The 17,971-nt window shown below is 46.1% G+C and overlaps 1 protein-coding gene across 1 annotated transcript in view; it reads right to left on the reverse strand.

Moving 5' to 3' along the window:
- Positions 1-17,971, reverse strand: part of WASF2 (WASP family member 2) — a 739,282-nt gene that overhangs the window by 144,247 nt on the left and 577,064 nt on the right. Inside the window, exon 6 of the mRNA XM_044089632.1 lies at positions 6,737-6,895. Coding sequence (XP_043945567.1) covers positions 6,737-6,895 — 159 coding nt within the window. The remainder of the gene's footprint in view (positions 1-6,736; positions 6,896-17,971) is intronic.

Raw genomic sequence — 17,971 nt, forward strand, 5'->3', positions numbered from 1 at the left:
AGCAGTCTGACAGTTTGGTTGCATGGAAAGTGCGCTGAAACTTTGTAAGGTGGCCTGTTATACACTTGGCAGGGTATAACTCATATAGCTAAGGCTACTACAGCACTGGTCAATATGATTAACATCTAATGTGTGTGTACAATTCACAGATATTTATCACACTGTGCAAATCAAATTGCACTGGTAGCGGCAATATGCATGAAACTAGTTATTCAGAGACATGGACAGTGAGACCACACAAGACTCAGAACAGCATGGTATGCAGCTCCTATTGAGGGCACAACAATATGGAAATGAGGAGTTCCAAAGCAGCCACATGACATATATAAATGAGGCAACATAAAATGATAAAATAATTCAGAAACACATAAATGGAGAGTCCCAGCTCTGCATACCTGTCTTTGTACATCAAAATTTATGCTACATGTGGGGGGAGTGATGTGTGCAGTAGTAACACATGTAACTCAGCAGTAGGCATTAACAGTTGCCCCTGCAACTGGTGTCTGCAGGGTTGAGCACTGTGGCCATCCTTACCAATGGAATACAGACAGTGCCTGACATACCACTACCTGAGTGACCAGGAGACTGTGGACCATTTCCCTGGTGACAGGGAGACTGAGATACTGAACTCTGTTGCCCAGAAGTGTAACTGAGGAGGATGTGTGGGATTGACCATAACTGTGGATACTAAGGTATATGCATCTTTACCCATCTTAAGTGCAGGGGCCTTTAGGCAACCTACAAGAGACAAGTTAGAGATACTGCAGGCCTCAGCTTTGCGAACTGGCAACCAGCTCCTCTGTGTTAAGCTGCATCATGTGGAAGGGTACATCCTTTTTTCTCGGAAGACAGCACAATAGGGGCATTTTACAACACTGTCAATTTTCCTAAGAGACAATTCCTGCACGCACTTTAATATTAATGCCTTGCCTTGTGTACTACATCAACAAGAAGGTCTTCCACTCGCTTAACTTTCACATTGCAAATAATGATACATGAATTACAGATAAAGTCTGTGCATATCTCATGATTTTCACATCTGACATACCCAAAGGACCTACAAAGGGATTTCTCACAAAGTAGATGCACGTCTAGACAGAGAGTTATGTATATGCAGGTACCATGCAAGCATAGCGTAAGCAACATACAATACATTTTTTGTGCATTGCAGGCAAATGCCAAATATACCCTAGTGCCCTGGTTGAAGACCCCCCCCCCCCCAATACTCATTTCCCAGATCATTCACTTAAATGTGTATAATGTAGAATACAACAAAAATGCAATGTAGTGATGCTGGTTTGGGCAAAAAAAACAAAAGCAGATGCTTCTGATACTTGTATATGTCAGACATGGCACTGCAATAAAATCCAAAAATCTGCAGCAGGATCTCTACTGTGAATGCAATGCTGCACAACATGGCACCGCACAAACAGCTGAAGCATCAGTATCTTGACAAGACCTTCCATATCATTACATCAACAGTGGAAAGGTGTGGTGGAGGATCAGGTGAGGAACATGCAAAGCAGGAATAAAAGACCTGAAGCAGAGGAGGACATAACACATTGCAACACTGGCAATGGTACACAACTATAGGCCATGACAAAGGTAACATAGAATAAACTGCCACATATGTTATATCCAGACTGGCCACCCTGAGCATCAGATGTAACCACACCCATACAATTTAGAGAGCAAGCTAGGTACAGTTATCACTTGCACAACTGGGGGGAGACACAGTGATAGGTGAGTGCAACACTATGAATGAGATGGGGTAGGGCCATGGGAGTGGTTGGGAGGGATACAGTGAAAGAGGACTGCAACAATGTGCAATGGAGTAGTTATGGGAGGTGAACACTGCAGCAATACAAAATGGGGTGTTGTGAGGAACTAAAGATGACGTTATCCAGTAGTGGGGTCAAACTGCCAAAGTGGGAAGGATGGCATCACCCACTGTACTGCCACATCAGAGTTTCATTCAGTCCATGGCAAGAAGAAGCAGAAGCATGGAACTTACATCATTCACTGTGATGGTGTGTCCTGTGTGCTGATTTTGTGGAGTGCTGCTAACCATAAAACAGCAGCAGATTACAAACTGGAGCACCAGCCTGTGTTCTCACAAGCAACATGGAAGGGGCAGAACTACATGAATGTGCAACCTGGTAAGACATACCAGGAAGTAAACTAAGAGTGTCACAGATCACATGACCCAAACCTACAAGCAGCTGTGTTAGGCTGTGTACCCACAGTTGACAAGCTCTCTCAGTCTCAGGAGTCTGACTTGAGATGGTCTGCATCCAGCCATCCCACATTCTGTCGCTTCCACAGGCATGGAAGGCATGGAAGGCATGGTCTCTACAGACAGACAAGAGGACAGTCACAATGTGTTTTTTGGAGGCAACATCTACCAACAGTCAACTATACTCTACATGTTACTGCGCAATTAATGCATATTGTCAAAGAATCCAAGTAGTACACATTAACCATCTCTGTCATGGTGTGCATGGCAGCCGATTGTGCCTGGATCACAGACCTTCACATTTATGTCACAGCCATATTAGGGATGGTCCTGGAGTTATGAGAGTGCCTCAGTCTTCTGCATTTATTCCCTCTAGTAAATATGCAGACCTCAAAGACTGTGCAAACGGGCTGCTGTGTATGCAGGAAGTACAGGTGGATGCCACAAAGGAATCTTATGTAGAAGCTGTTCATGCCCTAGCGAGGCCTCTGCTATTATGAATACTGGCAATCCTTTCCCCCTACAATATTGCAGATAATGCCATTGCATCACTAAACTGTGCCATCAGCATGCTGCCATCATTGTAAGCAACAGGTTATTTGGGGAAATCAGTTATGTGTCATTCTATTGTGCTGTACTCTCCATCAGTGGGACCTGCATAACTTGCTTCAGTTGAGACCAGAGGTGTCTGGAAAGATAGATATGAAAGTGGGCCTTGGTCAATCTTTTCTTCAAGTGTACTGCAGTGTACTACACTGTAATGTAGTGCAGATTACTAACCAGGTGACCCCCAAGCTCACACACTGGTGCCTGGTACTAGTCAGCACCAACAGCTAGGCCAGCCCCCCCAAATGAGTATGATTACTCTCTCTTCTAACCACAGAGTGGCACCATAAACTCCTCTATCTTGATGAGATGCTTCTATGTGGGTGATCCACCACTGCACATCATAGGACTGTTACATTGTTTGTATGGAGTACTGTGACTTGTCTTTGTATGGAGTACTATTATCAATAGCTCTCCACTGAACTTGTTGCAGGGATCTATTATGGCCACCGATAAAATTCATATCCTGCACCTCTCACTGCCAGATGTGCTCCCAGTTCTGTTTGCTGGCATCAGACTTTGAGAAGGCACATGACGTGTATGTGGAGAGACTGAACTAATTTGCTCTCTTGGACTGTGAATTTCTTTAGCCACTGCCTCCACTAGGTGGCCAAGTAGGTATATGCACACCTTTGAGCAAAACATCCAAATCAGTGTTTGTGTATGGCAAGCTGTGGGATGCCCAGTACTTCTGACCATCACACACCCCACCCAAGCATCTTTGTGTGTGTCATAATTGAAGCTTTGCAAAACCTACACACTTCCTTCAGTTTCTGTACTTTACCCATTTATGCACCTATTTACTGTACACAGGGCTTACCCATTACAAACTGCAGTCATGCTTTTCATCTGGCTCTGGAATCTCAAATCCCTGTGCAATGTCATTCATGTTTCCATTGTATATGGCTGCCCAGCCAAGAAATAAAAAAACACAGGCAGAAAATAGGGTGCTATACCAGTGTTCTACATTTTCAGTGACCCATTACACTGCAATGTTTGCCTCAGAGTGACCAACACCTACTACTAGAGTTCTGCTTACGGATATGTACTTTACCAGGCAGAACTCCTCCTTTAACTATGTAAAGCTGCAAGTTTATTGGAGTGTGTATTGAAATTGCTCTGTTACACAGTTACGTGGCACTCAGTGAAACTGCAGAAAATAGTGCCAGCATTTTGTCATACTAACATGGGCAAATTAGCACAGTGCTTATGTTATGGAGACCATTTATCATTACTGTCTCTGAACTGCTACCATAGCTCACTACACAGACATAGTGGTAGTAGCCACAAGCTTCACAGTGATCCCTACACGCACATGGCTAGTAGACCTGTGCATATGCCACATGTATGCCTGAAGCACTAAAACACTATAAGCTCACAGGTTCATAGGCATGTACTAGGCAAACAGCCCTGGGGTCTATGTAAGCCTAGCCCAAAAAGATTCCCTGGCATCATGCTGCCCAACGTTAGTTCCCAGTGCCCCTATGAAGCAGGGCCACTGAAGTAATCCCCGGGATGAATTTTCTATTGCCCATCCACTTGTCAAGATTTCTCTTGAAAAGTGCTAGTGAGGTGCTCTGCCTGATGTGAATGGGAAGTCTGTTCCAGAACACGGGTAGTCTCTGGGTTAGGAACCTGTCCCTCCAGCATGTTCTGTTTATTGTGGTAATGAGGTTGAGGTCCCTGGAGCTTGTGGCATGGAGGGATTGGGATTTCTTCAGATGTAGCATATGCAACAGCTCTAGGTCAGACATAGCTTTGTAGGTCAAGCACAGATTGCCTCCAAGTAGGTGATATGAAAGAGTATAGCTGGAGTTTTCTTGAGTCTATCCTTATAGGGCATGTGTTTAAGGCCCAGGGTCCTCTTAGTGAGGTACTTTTGTGGTATTTCCAGTTGTTGAAGGTGTCTAATGAGGTACATGCCAAATGGGGTGTTCTATTCTATAATAACTGTAATGAAGGATGAGTAGAGAGGGATTATGACCTCTTTCTTCCTGGATGAGAAGCTCTTTGATGAGATGCATCACATAGGACTTTCTGACCACAGTGGCAATGTGGCTGTCAAAGGAGAGGTTGCTGTCAACCTGCGTCTCCAGATCTCTTATCACACCTTCGGTGTTTATAGTGGACTACAGCCAATGTGGTAGTTCATGGGCACAGAGTTTATCTCAAAGGGAATGACTATGCATTTTGTGGCATTGAGCTTAAGGCCATGGTTCTGGCACTAGTCATTTGTCAGAGTAAGGCCTTTTTTTAGAATGTCTACATCAGTTGAAGAGTCAATAATGACTCCCAGTTTGCAATCATCTGCAAACCTGGTCAGCCAGAGTCCCTTTGCATCGACTTGAACTTCAGAGAAGTAAATGCCAAACAGTACAGGACCCAGGACCGATCCTTGTGGGACTCCACTTGTAACTGGTCGGTAGACAGATTTAGAGTCCGCTACTTTCACAGTGTGGGTTCTATTAGTGAGCCGGTTTGCAACCCACCTAGTGACATAGAGGTTTATGCCTAGTGTGGATGAAGTAAGATTGGCAAACACTTAGTAGGATGATGAGAGACCATTTGAGTGACCAGTGCTGTCATCACTACAGTGACCTGATACAGCACCATTTTTCCCCATTTCCAGACTGTGAAGTGGAAGTTAAGGAGAGACAGCCAGAGCTGTATTGTAAGCATTTTAATTTTTTCCAGTACTACACTGTTCTGTCACATTACTTGTTTTACATGTCTTCTTAAGAGTGCGTTTTGTTTTTCATATGTGGAATAGCAAGAACCGAGCATGGGTGAACCTAGCAAGAGATGGGCCAAACTCTCTCGGTAGCCGGGTGTGTAAGCAGATCTGTTGCAGTTCACTGTGCAACTGCAACTGTGTTGCTTCCATGCGTGTATAATAATTTCTTCCAAGGTCTCATCCTTCTGCAGGTCCAAGGTCCACAGCCACAGCAGAAAAGCATATACAACTATGCTTGACTCTGCCTGCACTAACCAAAGTGACTGGTGTTGGGATGTCAGTGGCCACCACAGCCACCTCTGAGCAAGGAAGCAATGTCTATTTGCCATTTCTTTGTCCAACCATCCCCATCACCACTTGTCTACACTTTTTGTGTCTCTGTACATCCACTTTTGTCCCCACCTGCGAATGTCAACTGACCTTGTGTCTGTCTTGTGCGTCTAAGCCTGCTACTTGCATTTCTTCTCCTGCCCCATGCACAACCTTCTCTTCTCAACATTCACTACCATCTTTCCTTTTATGCAAACAAAAGGGGTTCTTTCAAAAGATAAAAATGACCTTTCTTCCTCACCCCTGGTACCTGATGGTTACCCAGTGTGATTCTCTCACTTTCTTATAAATTTACATAAAGCGCAGTTTTGCCACTTAGGTGTGCAGCCCCTTCTGCTCTGTTTGTACTGAATGAGCATGAGATACAAATTTACAGCACTAAATTGTGTGCAGAACATACACTAACCAGGTCATGCTCTTGGTTTAAATTTTCCAAGTCTTCTAGGTTTCTAATACCATGACAGGAATAAATTGGTAGTATCACTGCTTGCTGGTTTCGAGCTTTTCTATTAGTGTATCCGTATAATAGCATTTTACTGTTAAGACATCCCTTCTCAACTACTGCTGTAGGTATGGAGCACAGCACAATCAGCATTGTAAGTGTGAATGAATTAAATATTATTAAGGCATTCACTCATTAAAAGAAAGACTCCGTTAAATGTTTGAAAAATAGGCTCATAATAGCAATAATCAATTCCTTTTTCATGCAACTTTAGCATTACTAAAATCATAACCCAGTAAAACTCAGTCTATAAAAGACTAGTTACACATCTCTACAAGTTTCATTATCAAGTCCATCCTTGCAACATTCAGATTTAGGAATCTATTACCTGAAATCAGGAGGAGGTGGAGGTAGGCTGTCATCCAAGGACATGGGGGGAACAGGAGATCCAGAATCATATGCTGTTGGTGATGGGAAGCTTGGACTCATGTCAAATCCCTCTCCTGAGCTTATACTACCATTCTGGTACATAGCATCTGTTAGCTGCCTGCAAAACAAAATTAACATCGACTTGTTAAAATCTTTTGTAGTACAGGATAGCTGTTAATTCAGTACAATTCTGCAAAGACATGACAGGCAAATCTGGTAGAAGACAACTAAAGTCATCTTAAAATAACATGTTGGCTGTAAGGTACTTTTGTGCGAGAAAAAAAATGTTCTTACCATAACATTCCAAGGATCCGATCCATCGGCTCCGAGTCGGCTGCTTTCCAAGCTGAAGATCTTTCAGTAGCTCGAGGCACAGTACCTATCCCATGATGCTCTCTGACTAACCCTCAGATCTAGTTTGCTAAATCCAGCAACATAGGAACAGCCTAACATACCCAGAATGTCAACATGTGTTGTTGTTTGTCTTTTGGCTTTTCCCAGTTAGGGGTCACCACAGCGGAACTCCGGTCCGCTGATTGGCAGTTGGTTTTTATGATGTCAAGTTGCCAGCCCGATGCCCAACCTTCAACGAAGGCACGCCCAAAAAACATACAAAAACATAAGTACAGTTAACCACAGGAAGAAAGTCTGGTGGAAGTAAAGAACAGTAGACAAACCAAACCTCCAGTCGTAACCGATCTTCAAGAATCCGGAGGGGGATGGAGGGTGGGAAATGTAAGAACAAAAGCGAGATGAACAACTCACATGGAACATTATGGTAAGAACATAACTTCTTTATGTGAAGTTGTTCAAGCTCTCCACTTGTTCTTACAAGTGGGTAGCGTCCCAAGCACCCAAATCCTGGGTGGCTTACAGGAAAACATTCCTGAGAACAGTGGGACCAAAGGAAGCTCTGTCCCTGGAGGCCATGTCCACTTTGTAATGAGTGATAAACTTGTGGTTTTGACCAAGTGGCGGCTGCACAAATTGTGTCCCAAGGCAAACGAGCTGCGTGAGCTAGAGATGTGGATACTGCCCTAGTGGAATGAGCTTTCACCTTGTATTCTAAGGTCTGATTAGTTGAAGAGTATACAAACTTTATGCAATCTGATAACCATTTAGACAAGGTAACTTTAGACACAGATAGCCCTTTTTTGTTATCAGCGTAGGAGACAAAAAGCTGTTCAGATTTTCTAAAATCCTTTGTTCTATCCAAGTAAAATCTCAACTGTCGGTGGACATCAAGTTTATGTAGCATATACTCCATTTTATTAGAATGATGGCTGAAAAAAGTAGGCAACTGAATAGACTGATTCAGATTAGTCTCGGAGCAGACCTTCGGAAGAAAAGTGGGATTTCTCCTGAGAGACACTATCAGGAAAAAATACCAAGTAAGGGGGGCCTAATAGAAAGAGCTTGAAGTTCTGAAACTCTACGAGCTGAAGTAATAGCCACCAAAAATAATGTCTTCCAAGATATGAACTTGGATGCAGGCTCAAAGGGGGAAAGCATCAGCTGAGATGATATTAAATTTAGGTTCCATGGTGCAACTGATGGGTGGCCTTAGGTGATGAGTCCCTTTCAAAAAGGCTTTACATAATCTGTGTGACATAAGATTAGACCCTTCAGTCCCCAAGTGAAAATTAGATATAGCGGCCAATTGAACTCGTGACCGCTGCAGCACCTTCCTGAAAAATCGTAGGGAGAAATTCCAGAACCATATCAAGAGGGGCAACATAGGGATCAATATTGCGTTGAGAGGCCCAGTAAACAAAACGTTTCCATTTACTACTGTACAGTAGTGGAGAGTTTATGAGAGGAAACTAGAACATGTTGAACTTCGGAAGACAGATTATATGACCTACCTAGGTTTGGAAGTGGAACAACCAAGCTGTCAGTTTGAGGGACTGAAGAGAAGGGTGAAGAACTCCTGACGAATGCGTCAGAAGGTCTGGCACTGGGTCCAGAAACCAAGGTTCTTCCAGTTGGTATTGATGAAGAAAGGGGAACCATATCTGCCGAGGCCAAAAAGGGGCCATCAGAATAACTGTCCTTCCCGAGCCCTTTGCTTTCATCAAGAATCTGGGAATCAGTGGGGTTGGAGGAAAGGCATAAAGGAGACCCAAGGGCCAATCGTGCACGAGTGAATCCCTGGGACTGGCGCCCGGTGGAGGGTTGAGGGCAAAGTAGCTTCTGTATTTGGCATTCATCGGAGATGCAAAAAGGTCGCAGCAAGGCTGGCCCCATCTGTGGAATATCCTTTCCGCCACATTTTGAGGGATCACTCGTGGAGTAACAAAATCGCTCTGCTCAGTTTGTCCGATATCATGTTGGATTTCCCCGGGATGTGCGTTGCTAATAGAAAGCGCCTGGTGGACAGCCCACTTCCAAATCCTCAAAGCTTCTCAGCATAAGGGGTAAGATTTGGTTCCCCCCCTGTTTGTTGATGTACCAGACTAACATGTTGTCTGTCTGAATCGCAATCGTCCCCTGAGGTAGAGAGTCATGAAAGTGCTGCAAAGCTAAAAGCACTGCTCTCAACTCCAGGACGTTGATGTGCAAATGATATTCTATCTCTGACCAGGTGCCTTGGGCAGTCTTTCCCTGAAAAAGCCCACCCCACCCCATCAGGGAAGCGTCAGTGGTCACCGTGACTACTGGAGGGGGTAATATAAATGGTCGACCTACTGTCACCTGGTGGCTGTTCAACCACCAGAGAAGGTCTCTCTTGCAAGCTCTGTCAACAGAATCTTGAATGACATCGGGAGCTGTTGGTAGGACCACTGGGTGAAAAGCAACCATTGGAGTATCCGCATGTGCATCCGGCCCAGAGGTACTGCTATGAGGGAAGCTGCCATTGTGCCTAAGAGTTTTAACACCTGAGAAGCAGGTACTTCTTTTCTTGTAACAAGCAGGACACCTGATTTCTTAGAGGGGTGACTCTTTCTAGAGGTAATTTGACCAGGGCGGTGGTGGTGTCTAGGTCTGCTCCGATAAATGAGATATGCTGCGATGGTAAAGCAGATTTTTTGAAATTTATGGTTATTCCTAACCGAGAACAGAGACTGATCGTATGATCCCTGGACTGAATGAGTTGATGCCTAGTGGTGTCGGATAGGAGCCAGTCATCCAGATACAGAAACACCCGGAATCCTAGACACCTCAGGTGAGCCGTAACTACTGCCACACATTTGGTGAACACTCGGGGGGGCTGTAGTGAGACCAAAGGACACAACTCAAAATTGGTAATGACTGGCCCCGAGCCGGAAACGCATGTGATCTCTGGATGGTCTGGCCATTTTGATGTGGTAGTATGCATCCTTGAGATCTAAAGAGCACATCCAATAGCCCGTTCCCAGGAACGGGAGTATCGATTGAAACATGACCATCCGGAACTTCTTCTTTACAAATGTATTGAGTTTGTGAGGTCTAAAATGGGCCTCCAGTCCCCTGTTTTCTTTGGAACTAAAAAGAATCTGGAGTAAGTTCCGGATCCTATCTGGTCTGCCGGGACTGGCTGGATGACATTTTTCTAGCAGGTTTTGGATTTCTGTGACTGCTTGATTCCTCAGACTGGGTGGAACATCAGGGATTCTTTTTGTGGGCAACGGGGGTTCTACAAAGGGAATGAGATTACCTTTGGTAACTATGTTTAGTACCCAAGAATATGATGCAATTCCTAGCCAGGCATCTGGGTACAAAGCCAAGCGACCCCCAACAGCCTCCAGAGTAGAACAGTAGGGCCTCCTCTCAGGAGCACTGATAGGGCTTGCCAGGAAACTGCTCCCTGTCACCCTGGTTCTGCGGACCACCTCTGCCGCCAAAGCGGAGTCTTCCCTTCAGGGGCAGAGGAGGGGGCAATAATGGGAGTTCACTACATGTGTTCTGGATAGCTCCTTGGGACTTCCAGAACCACATTTTTCCACCTCTTTGCCCTTTGGGGTATGGTCTAATAGGGATGGAAAAACGGACTCCTACGGCAGACAGAGTCTTTCCTTCCTGCTCACACCTAGTGAGGGTCTCCTTGACTTTAGGCCCAAACAATGAAGAGCCATCAAATGGGGTACTGACAAAGGAAGACTTGAAGGCTTCCGCAATGGAGCGCAAGCGCATCCAGGAGTGTCTCCGCAGAGCAATCGCTGAACCTGCTGCTCGACGATTCCTTGGCTGCATAGGAAATGAGCCGCATGGATGAGATGATGACAGAATTAAAGGTAGAAAGCTGAGCTGTAACCTTTTCCGAAATAGCCTCATCTGTGTTATCCTTTAGAGTATCTCAGAGTTCTTGAAGGAGATCTCGTTGAAGGCGAGTAAAATGGGTCAAGTAGTTCAGCGATCTCATGGCAAATGTCGCAGAACTAAAATGTGTTTCCCATATCTGTTCATCGTCCTGGAATCCTTATTAGGAGGATGGACAGTAATAGTCTCTGACATCTCTTCCTTGGTGGCTGCCGCCACCACCATGGCATCAACTGGGACTCCTTTGGTGAGGAACAATTTCTCTTGAAGGGCAGTAATGAATTTATTGGGCCTCCGTGGGACTGGTTCCATGGTGTCAGGGGACTCCCATGCCCTTTGAGCGACCAGATCCATTAGTTCGAAGGGCGAAGTAACCCAGGAGGTGGAGGGCTGAGACCCAAAGGCCTTCAGGAGCACCGACTCGTCCTCAGTAGGGCAAACAGACTGCCAGTTGCCCCTCTGCTTAAGTATTTCTAAGATGTCTGCAAAGGAGACATCCTCTGAGGGGGTCCGTGAGGACCCTTCCGATTCCTCTAAGTCAGTGTCTGATGTCAAGGATTCCTGAGGGGAATCCAAATGCCTCCTCTTGCAGAGTCTCTTTCTGGGAACTTAATCAGTGGGGGTGGCTGGTGAAGTTTAAGTACAGCAGGGTTCACCCAAAGGGGATACCTGAGGCTCTGGGTCTCGTCGCTTAGTCTGTGCTTTAGACGAAGAGGCAGAACTCAACATCTTCAGGGAGGAAGAGGAGACCTGTAGTGTGGGTCTGAACAGACAACACCCACCTCATGGCATCAAAGGTCCCGGACTCTCGGACAGAGGAGGCCACCAGTTCTGAGGAAGACGGAGGCCTTGCAGGTGCTGAGGCCTCCGAACCAGAGGACAGAGCTGAGCTCACCTGCGCCGAAGCCCCAAGGGGAAGTGTCGGAACTGACGTGTCAGTTCGACCCCCCCCCCGCCAGAACAGACGTGAGAGTGTCGGATGAGAGACTCTTCGGATGGCACCGAAGAGGTCAGGGTGGGTGGAACCAAAGTCACTGGAACAGGAGTCAGCTCCACGGGTTCCACAACCATCAAATCTTCCACCTCTGAAGGCCTGGGTAGGCTCGGCGGAGGAGTAGTCACAGGCAATGGGGTGGGAACAGGGCTCAGACCCAGTTGGGACGAAGTCGAGAGCAGTTTTGCCAATGCCGGGTTCTCCAAGAGCCTCTGCACCACACGGTCCACATCAATATCTAACATCCTTGATGAGCAGGTCGAAGGGGCAGAAGAAGCTACAGACCTAAGTATTGGAGATTTTAAAGTCTTCGATACCGGCTCCAAAACCAAAGGTTGGCTCCGAATCATCGGTTTGGCACACAGTTCCGAAGACCTCGGAACCAGTGACCGCACCTTAGCAGAGGTGCTCGCAGCCAAAGACTTAGACTCCGAGGACACCCGAGATGACCTCGACCCTTTCGAAGACTTAGAGGTCTGGTCGGACTTGTCCAAAGCTCCTTGAAAACTCAGGTGTTAAGAGACCTCGATCAGTAAGTTTCCTATGTGTCTCTAACAGAACTCTGCCACTAAAAAAGAGTGGCAGATGGAACAATCCTCCTGCAAATGGAGACGAACTAAACAATAAACACAAGAAATGTGGTTCTCTGTTATTGACATTTTTTGGCCACAGTCACATCTTTTAAATACAGACTTTTGCTTTTGGTTAGCCATCATGTCCAAGAGAAAGCACAATTACCAGATCCCTGATAATATCAAGTACAATAGTACTATCCAATCACAAGAAGAGAAAACACAATTATCAGATCCCTGATAATATAAAGTACAACAGTACAATCCAATAATAATCAAATAACAATCTTGCCAAAAAGTGGGATAGGAGAAAAAGATAGATCCCTGTACAACTATAGCAAAGGATGCAACCAACTGAAGAGAGGGCAAGGCCCAAGAGCAACTCGCTCCAATAAAACACACTAAACAGGGACAAGGCCCTAAAAAAGAGATAGTATAACAAGGGAATACTGGTAGAAAAACATATATATAAAAAGTAAACTTAGCTGCAGAAAATAGAAGTTATGTCCTTACCATAACGTTCCATGTGGAGTGTTCATCTCGCCTTTGTTCTTACACATGGGTTCGGAGCCGATCCTCGGCTCCGTCGCCTCTTGCAAGCTCTGCATCGAGAAGAAGCTCGAGACAATCTAATACCCACAATCCCCCTCTGCCTTTACCTCAGATCTAGTTTGCAAGCAAACCAATCTCCAGAGAGAGCACATTCATGCTTACATCACATATGCACAGAAACAAGAGTCTATACATAACTATATATATAAAAGAACAAATAGACATATATATATATATATATATATATATATATATATATATATATATATATATGCCAACTATGTCACAACATCTGCAAAGCAGTAGCAGAATGCTCGGCCAGGCATCAAAAGAACGTTCTTCTTAAGGGGAGGGTGGGAATGTAGAACAAAGAGATGAACACTCCACATGGAACGTTATGGTAAGGACATAACTTCTATATGTGGTAGTGTTCAATCTCGCTTGTTCTTACACATGGGTAGCGTCCTAGCTCCTTGTTCCTGAGGAACTCACGGAAGGACGTTCTTGAGCACAGTGGAACCAAAGGTTGCTCTGTCCCTAGAAGCCTTGTCTACCTTATAATGAGAAATGAATGTATGTGGCTTAGACCAAGTAGCAGCCGCACAAATAGCGTCTAGTGGTAGGCGGGCTGCATGAGCCAGAGATGTAGACACTGACCTTGTGGAATGTCCTTTGGGTTTGTGTAAGAGAGTTAGATTTGAGGAATCATAGACATAGATTATACAATCCGTTAGCCACTTAGAAAGAGTTCTTTTGGTAACCGCTAGTCCTTTCCTGCTATCAGCAAAGGCCACAAAAAGTTGATCAGTTTTTCTGTGATCTTTTGTTCTATCCAAGTAAAATCTTAGTTGTCTGTGAACATCTAATTTGTGCAACATATACTCCATTTTGTTGGAGTGATTTTTGAAGAAGGTGGGTAATTCAATGGACTGATTAATATTGTTAATAGAACACACTTTAGGGAGGAAGGATGAATTAGTTCGAAGAGAAACTCTGTCTAAGGGTGCTTGATGGAGAGAGCCTGAAGTTCAGATACTCGCCTAGCGGAAGTAATGGCTACCAAAAAGAGAGTCTTCCAGGACAAAAATTTTAATGGGCAAGAAGAGGCAGGTTCAAAGGGGGGCAACATTAATTTAGATAACAAGTTTAGACTCCAAGGTGACGTAGGAGATCTGACTGGTGGTCTAATATGAAAACCCTTTTAAAAGGCTTTACAAAGTCTGTGGGCCATAACAGGAGCCCCACATTCTTCCACATGGAAATTTGAAATGGCAGCCAGTTGAACTCTTAGTGTAGCAGGAGAAGCACCCTGATGGAATAAGTCCGTTAAAAACTCTAATATTTTATTCAAAGGAGCTATAAAAGGATCCACTTGCTGTGTATTCGCCCAGAATACAAATCGCTTCCATTTACTAGAATATGTTTTAGTAGTGGAAGCTTTATGAGAAGCCACCAATATATTCGAACTGCTGGCGAAAGGAGATCAGACCTGGCTAAGTTGGGAATTGGAGCAACCAAGCTGCTAGATGGAGGGACCGGAGCGGGATGGGGAGCCCCTGACGAGTGAGTCAATAGATCTGGCTCTGGGTCCAGAATCCAGGGTCCCCGAATGCAGTGTGTCTTCAGGAAGGGAAACCAAATTTGACGAGGCCAGAATGGGGCAATGAGGATTACTGTCCTGTGAAGGTTTCTGGCTTTCTGGAGAAACTTTGATATCAGGGAAATGGAGGAAATGCGACAGGAGTCCCGGGGCCAATCGTGAATCAGTGCGCCCCTGGGGACTTCCCTGGAGGGGTAATAGGGCAAAGTAGCTCCTGCATTTGGCGTTCATTGGAGACGCAAACAGATCGCAGGAAGGCTGGCCCCACGTGCGAAAAATCCTTTTCGCCACTGACTGTTTTAGGGACCACTCGTGCGGTAACAGAATTGCTCTGCTCAGCCTGTCGGCTATGACGTTGGATGACCCCGGGATGTGCGTTGCTATTAGAAAGCGACCCGTGGACTCCGCCCACTGCCAGATTCTCATGGCCTCTCTGCATAGCTGATAATTGCTTGTTTATGTACCAGACTACTGACATGTTGTCCGTCTGAACTGCAATAGTTCCTAGAGGAAGAAGGGGAGCAAAGTGTTGCAACGCTAGAAACACTGCCCTCAACTCTAGAACATTGATGTGCAGATTGTACTCCAAATTGGTCCATTCGCCTTGGACTGTCTGTCCCTGAAAGATGCCCCCCCACCCTATCAGGGAAGCGTCCGTGGTCACCGTAACTGTAGGTGGGTAGCACAAATGGTCTCCCTTGGAAAGGTTGCGTTGAAGCCACCAGTTTAGATGTGTCTTGCATGTTTTCGTTATAAGAATCTCGTGTGTTAGAGGTAGTTGTTGAACGACCATTGTGCAAACAGCAGCCATTGTAGGACTCTCATGTGCAGCCTTCCCAAGGGTATTGCAATAAGGGAGGCTGACATGAGTCCCAAAACCTTCAGTACCAGTTTTGCTGGAGATTTCCTTGACAAAAGTAGAAGTATGTGAGTCTGAAGTGATAATATCCTTTCTGGGGGAAGTCTTAGAATTAACTGACTTGTGTTTAATTCTGCTCCTATGAACAAGATATTTTGTGATGGCTGAAGCAAGGATTTTCGAAGTTTACGGAAATCCCTAGGTGAACACACAGTTGAAGGGTAAAGTCCCTGGCCTGTAATAGTTGACGCTGGGTGGTGGCAGAAAGGAGCCAGTCGTCCAGATACGGAAACACCTGGAATCCTTGGCGCCTCAAGTGAGACGCTACCACTGCCATGCATTTGGTGAAGACCCTGGGGGCTGAGGTCAGACCAAAGGGCAGGGCTCGAAATTGAAAGTGACTGGCCCCCAGCCGGCGCAAATGATCTCTGGATGCCCTGGCCATTTTGATGTGGTAGTATGCATCTTCTAGATCTGTTGAGCACATCCAGTCGTCCTTCTGTAAGAATGGAAGGATCGATTGAAGCGTGACCATTTGGAACTTTTCTTTCCTGACGAAGGTATTGAGGTAGCTTAGGTCCAGGATGGGCCTCCAGTCCCCTGTTTTCTTTGGAACTAAAAAGAACCTTGAGTAAGTCCCGAATCCTTGCTGGTCCGCTGGGACTGGTTGGATGACTCTTTTTTTCTAGCAGCTTTGAAATTTCTATAGCTGCTGGCTCTCGCAGATGGGGCGGTACATCTGGGAGTCTTTTCTTTGGAATGGGATAGGATAGAAAGGGTATGTTGTAACCTCTGGTAACCACGCTTTTTACCCACTTGTCTGTAGTTATATTTTGCCAGGCCTGAGGGTATAAAGCTAGCGACCCCGACTGCCTCCAGAGCAGGACAGTCGGGCCTCCTCTCAGGAGTGCTGGAAAGGTTTACCAGGGAGTGTATCCCTGTCACCTTGATGTTGCGGACCCCCTCTGCCGCCTGGGCGGCGTCTTCCACCTCTGCCCCCTCCTCTGCCTCTAGAGGGGGCATCTCCCTGTGTGCCTGGGAAAGATCCTTGGGGTTTTCGAAACCACATTTTTCCACCACGTTGCCCTTTGGGGTACGGTCTGGTTGGGGTGGAAAAATGGACTCCGACAGCAGACAGAGTCTTTCCCTCCTGTTCACACCGGGTAAGGGTCTCCTTTACTTTGGGGCCAAAGAGAGTGGCACCGTCAAATGGGGCGTTAGTAAAGGAAGACTTGAAGGCTTCCGCAAAGGAACATAAGCGCATCCAGGATTGTCTGCGAAGAGCAATCGCTGAAGCTGCTGCCCTACTCGAACCTTCGGCGAGGAAATCAGCCTCATGGACGAGTTCACAATGGATGTAAGGGTATTAAGTTGCGCTGTCACTTTCTCTGAGACAGCCACATCTGTAGTACCCTGGAGGGTATCTCCCAACTCTGACTAGATCCCTCTGTAGACGTGTAAAATGGGTCAAATAGTTCAGGGATCGCATGGAAAAAGCCGCTGAACTAAAAATGCGCTTCCGCACCTATCCATCGTCCTAGAATCTTTATTAGGGGGATGGACAGATGAGGAAGACTCTGACATCTCCTTTTTCGTGGCCGCTGCCACCACCATAGCGTCTACTGGAACTCCTTTTGTTAAGTAGGTCTTGTCCTGAGGTGCCGTGATGTATTTACTGGGTTTCCTTGGGACTGGTTCCACTGTGTCAGGAGCCTCCCGCCCTCGAGCAATTAGTTCCATTAATTCAAGGAGGAGTGACCCAGGAGGAAGAAGGGCGAGCACCAAATGCCTTCAGCAAAACTGACTCATCCTCAGAAGGGGGAAGGGACTGCCAGTCACCTCTCTGTTTCAGGATCTCCAATATGTCCGAAAAAGAGACATCTTCTGAAGGTGACTTAGGGGACCCTTCTGACTCATCTAAGTCAGTATCAGATGTCAAGGATTCTTGTGGAGAATCCAAGTGTCTCCTCTTACACAATCTTTTCCTAGGGACTTCTTCGTGGGGAGCATCCGAAGAAGCCTCCGAGGAAGAGGGGCACCCTCCAGGGGTGGCTGAGACACTGGTGCCCGACGCTTGGATGTGGCCGTGGGTGCAGAGGAGGATAACGGCCCTTTATGGGGAGGAGAGGTTGCTTCCACTGATGTGGTTGTCTGGGTAGACAACACCTTCCTCATTAGGTCGAGCCCCGGTCCCGCATCGAAAAATCTCCGGTTCAAGAAATGGGAAGAATCCCGACACAGGCACAAGGCATCGACCCAGAGGACGGAGCCGAATCGATCCGCCGAGGCCCGAGGGAAGAGTCGGAACCAAACGTCGGTTCGACTCTCGCCCCGGAACCAAGGACAGCGGAGTCGAGGTGAGAGGAACAGACCGAGAA

The sequence above is a fragment of the Protopterus annectens genome, chromosome 1.part1, assembly GCF_019279795.1.
Source record: "Protopterus annectens isolate FY-2018-M chromosome 1.part1, PAN1.0, whole genome shotgun sequence".
Taxonomy (NCBI): Eukaryota; Metazoa; Chordata; order Ceratodontiformes; family Protopteridae; genus Protopterus; species Protopterus annectens.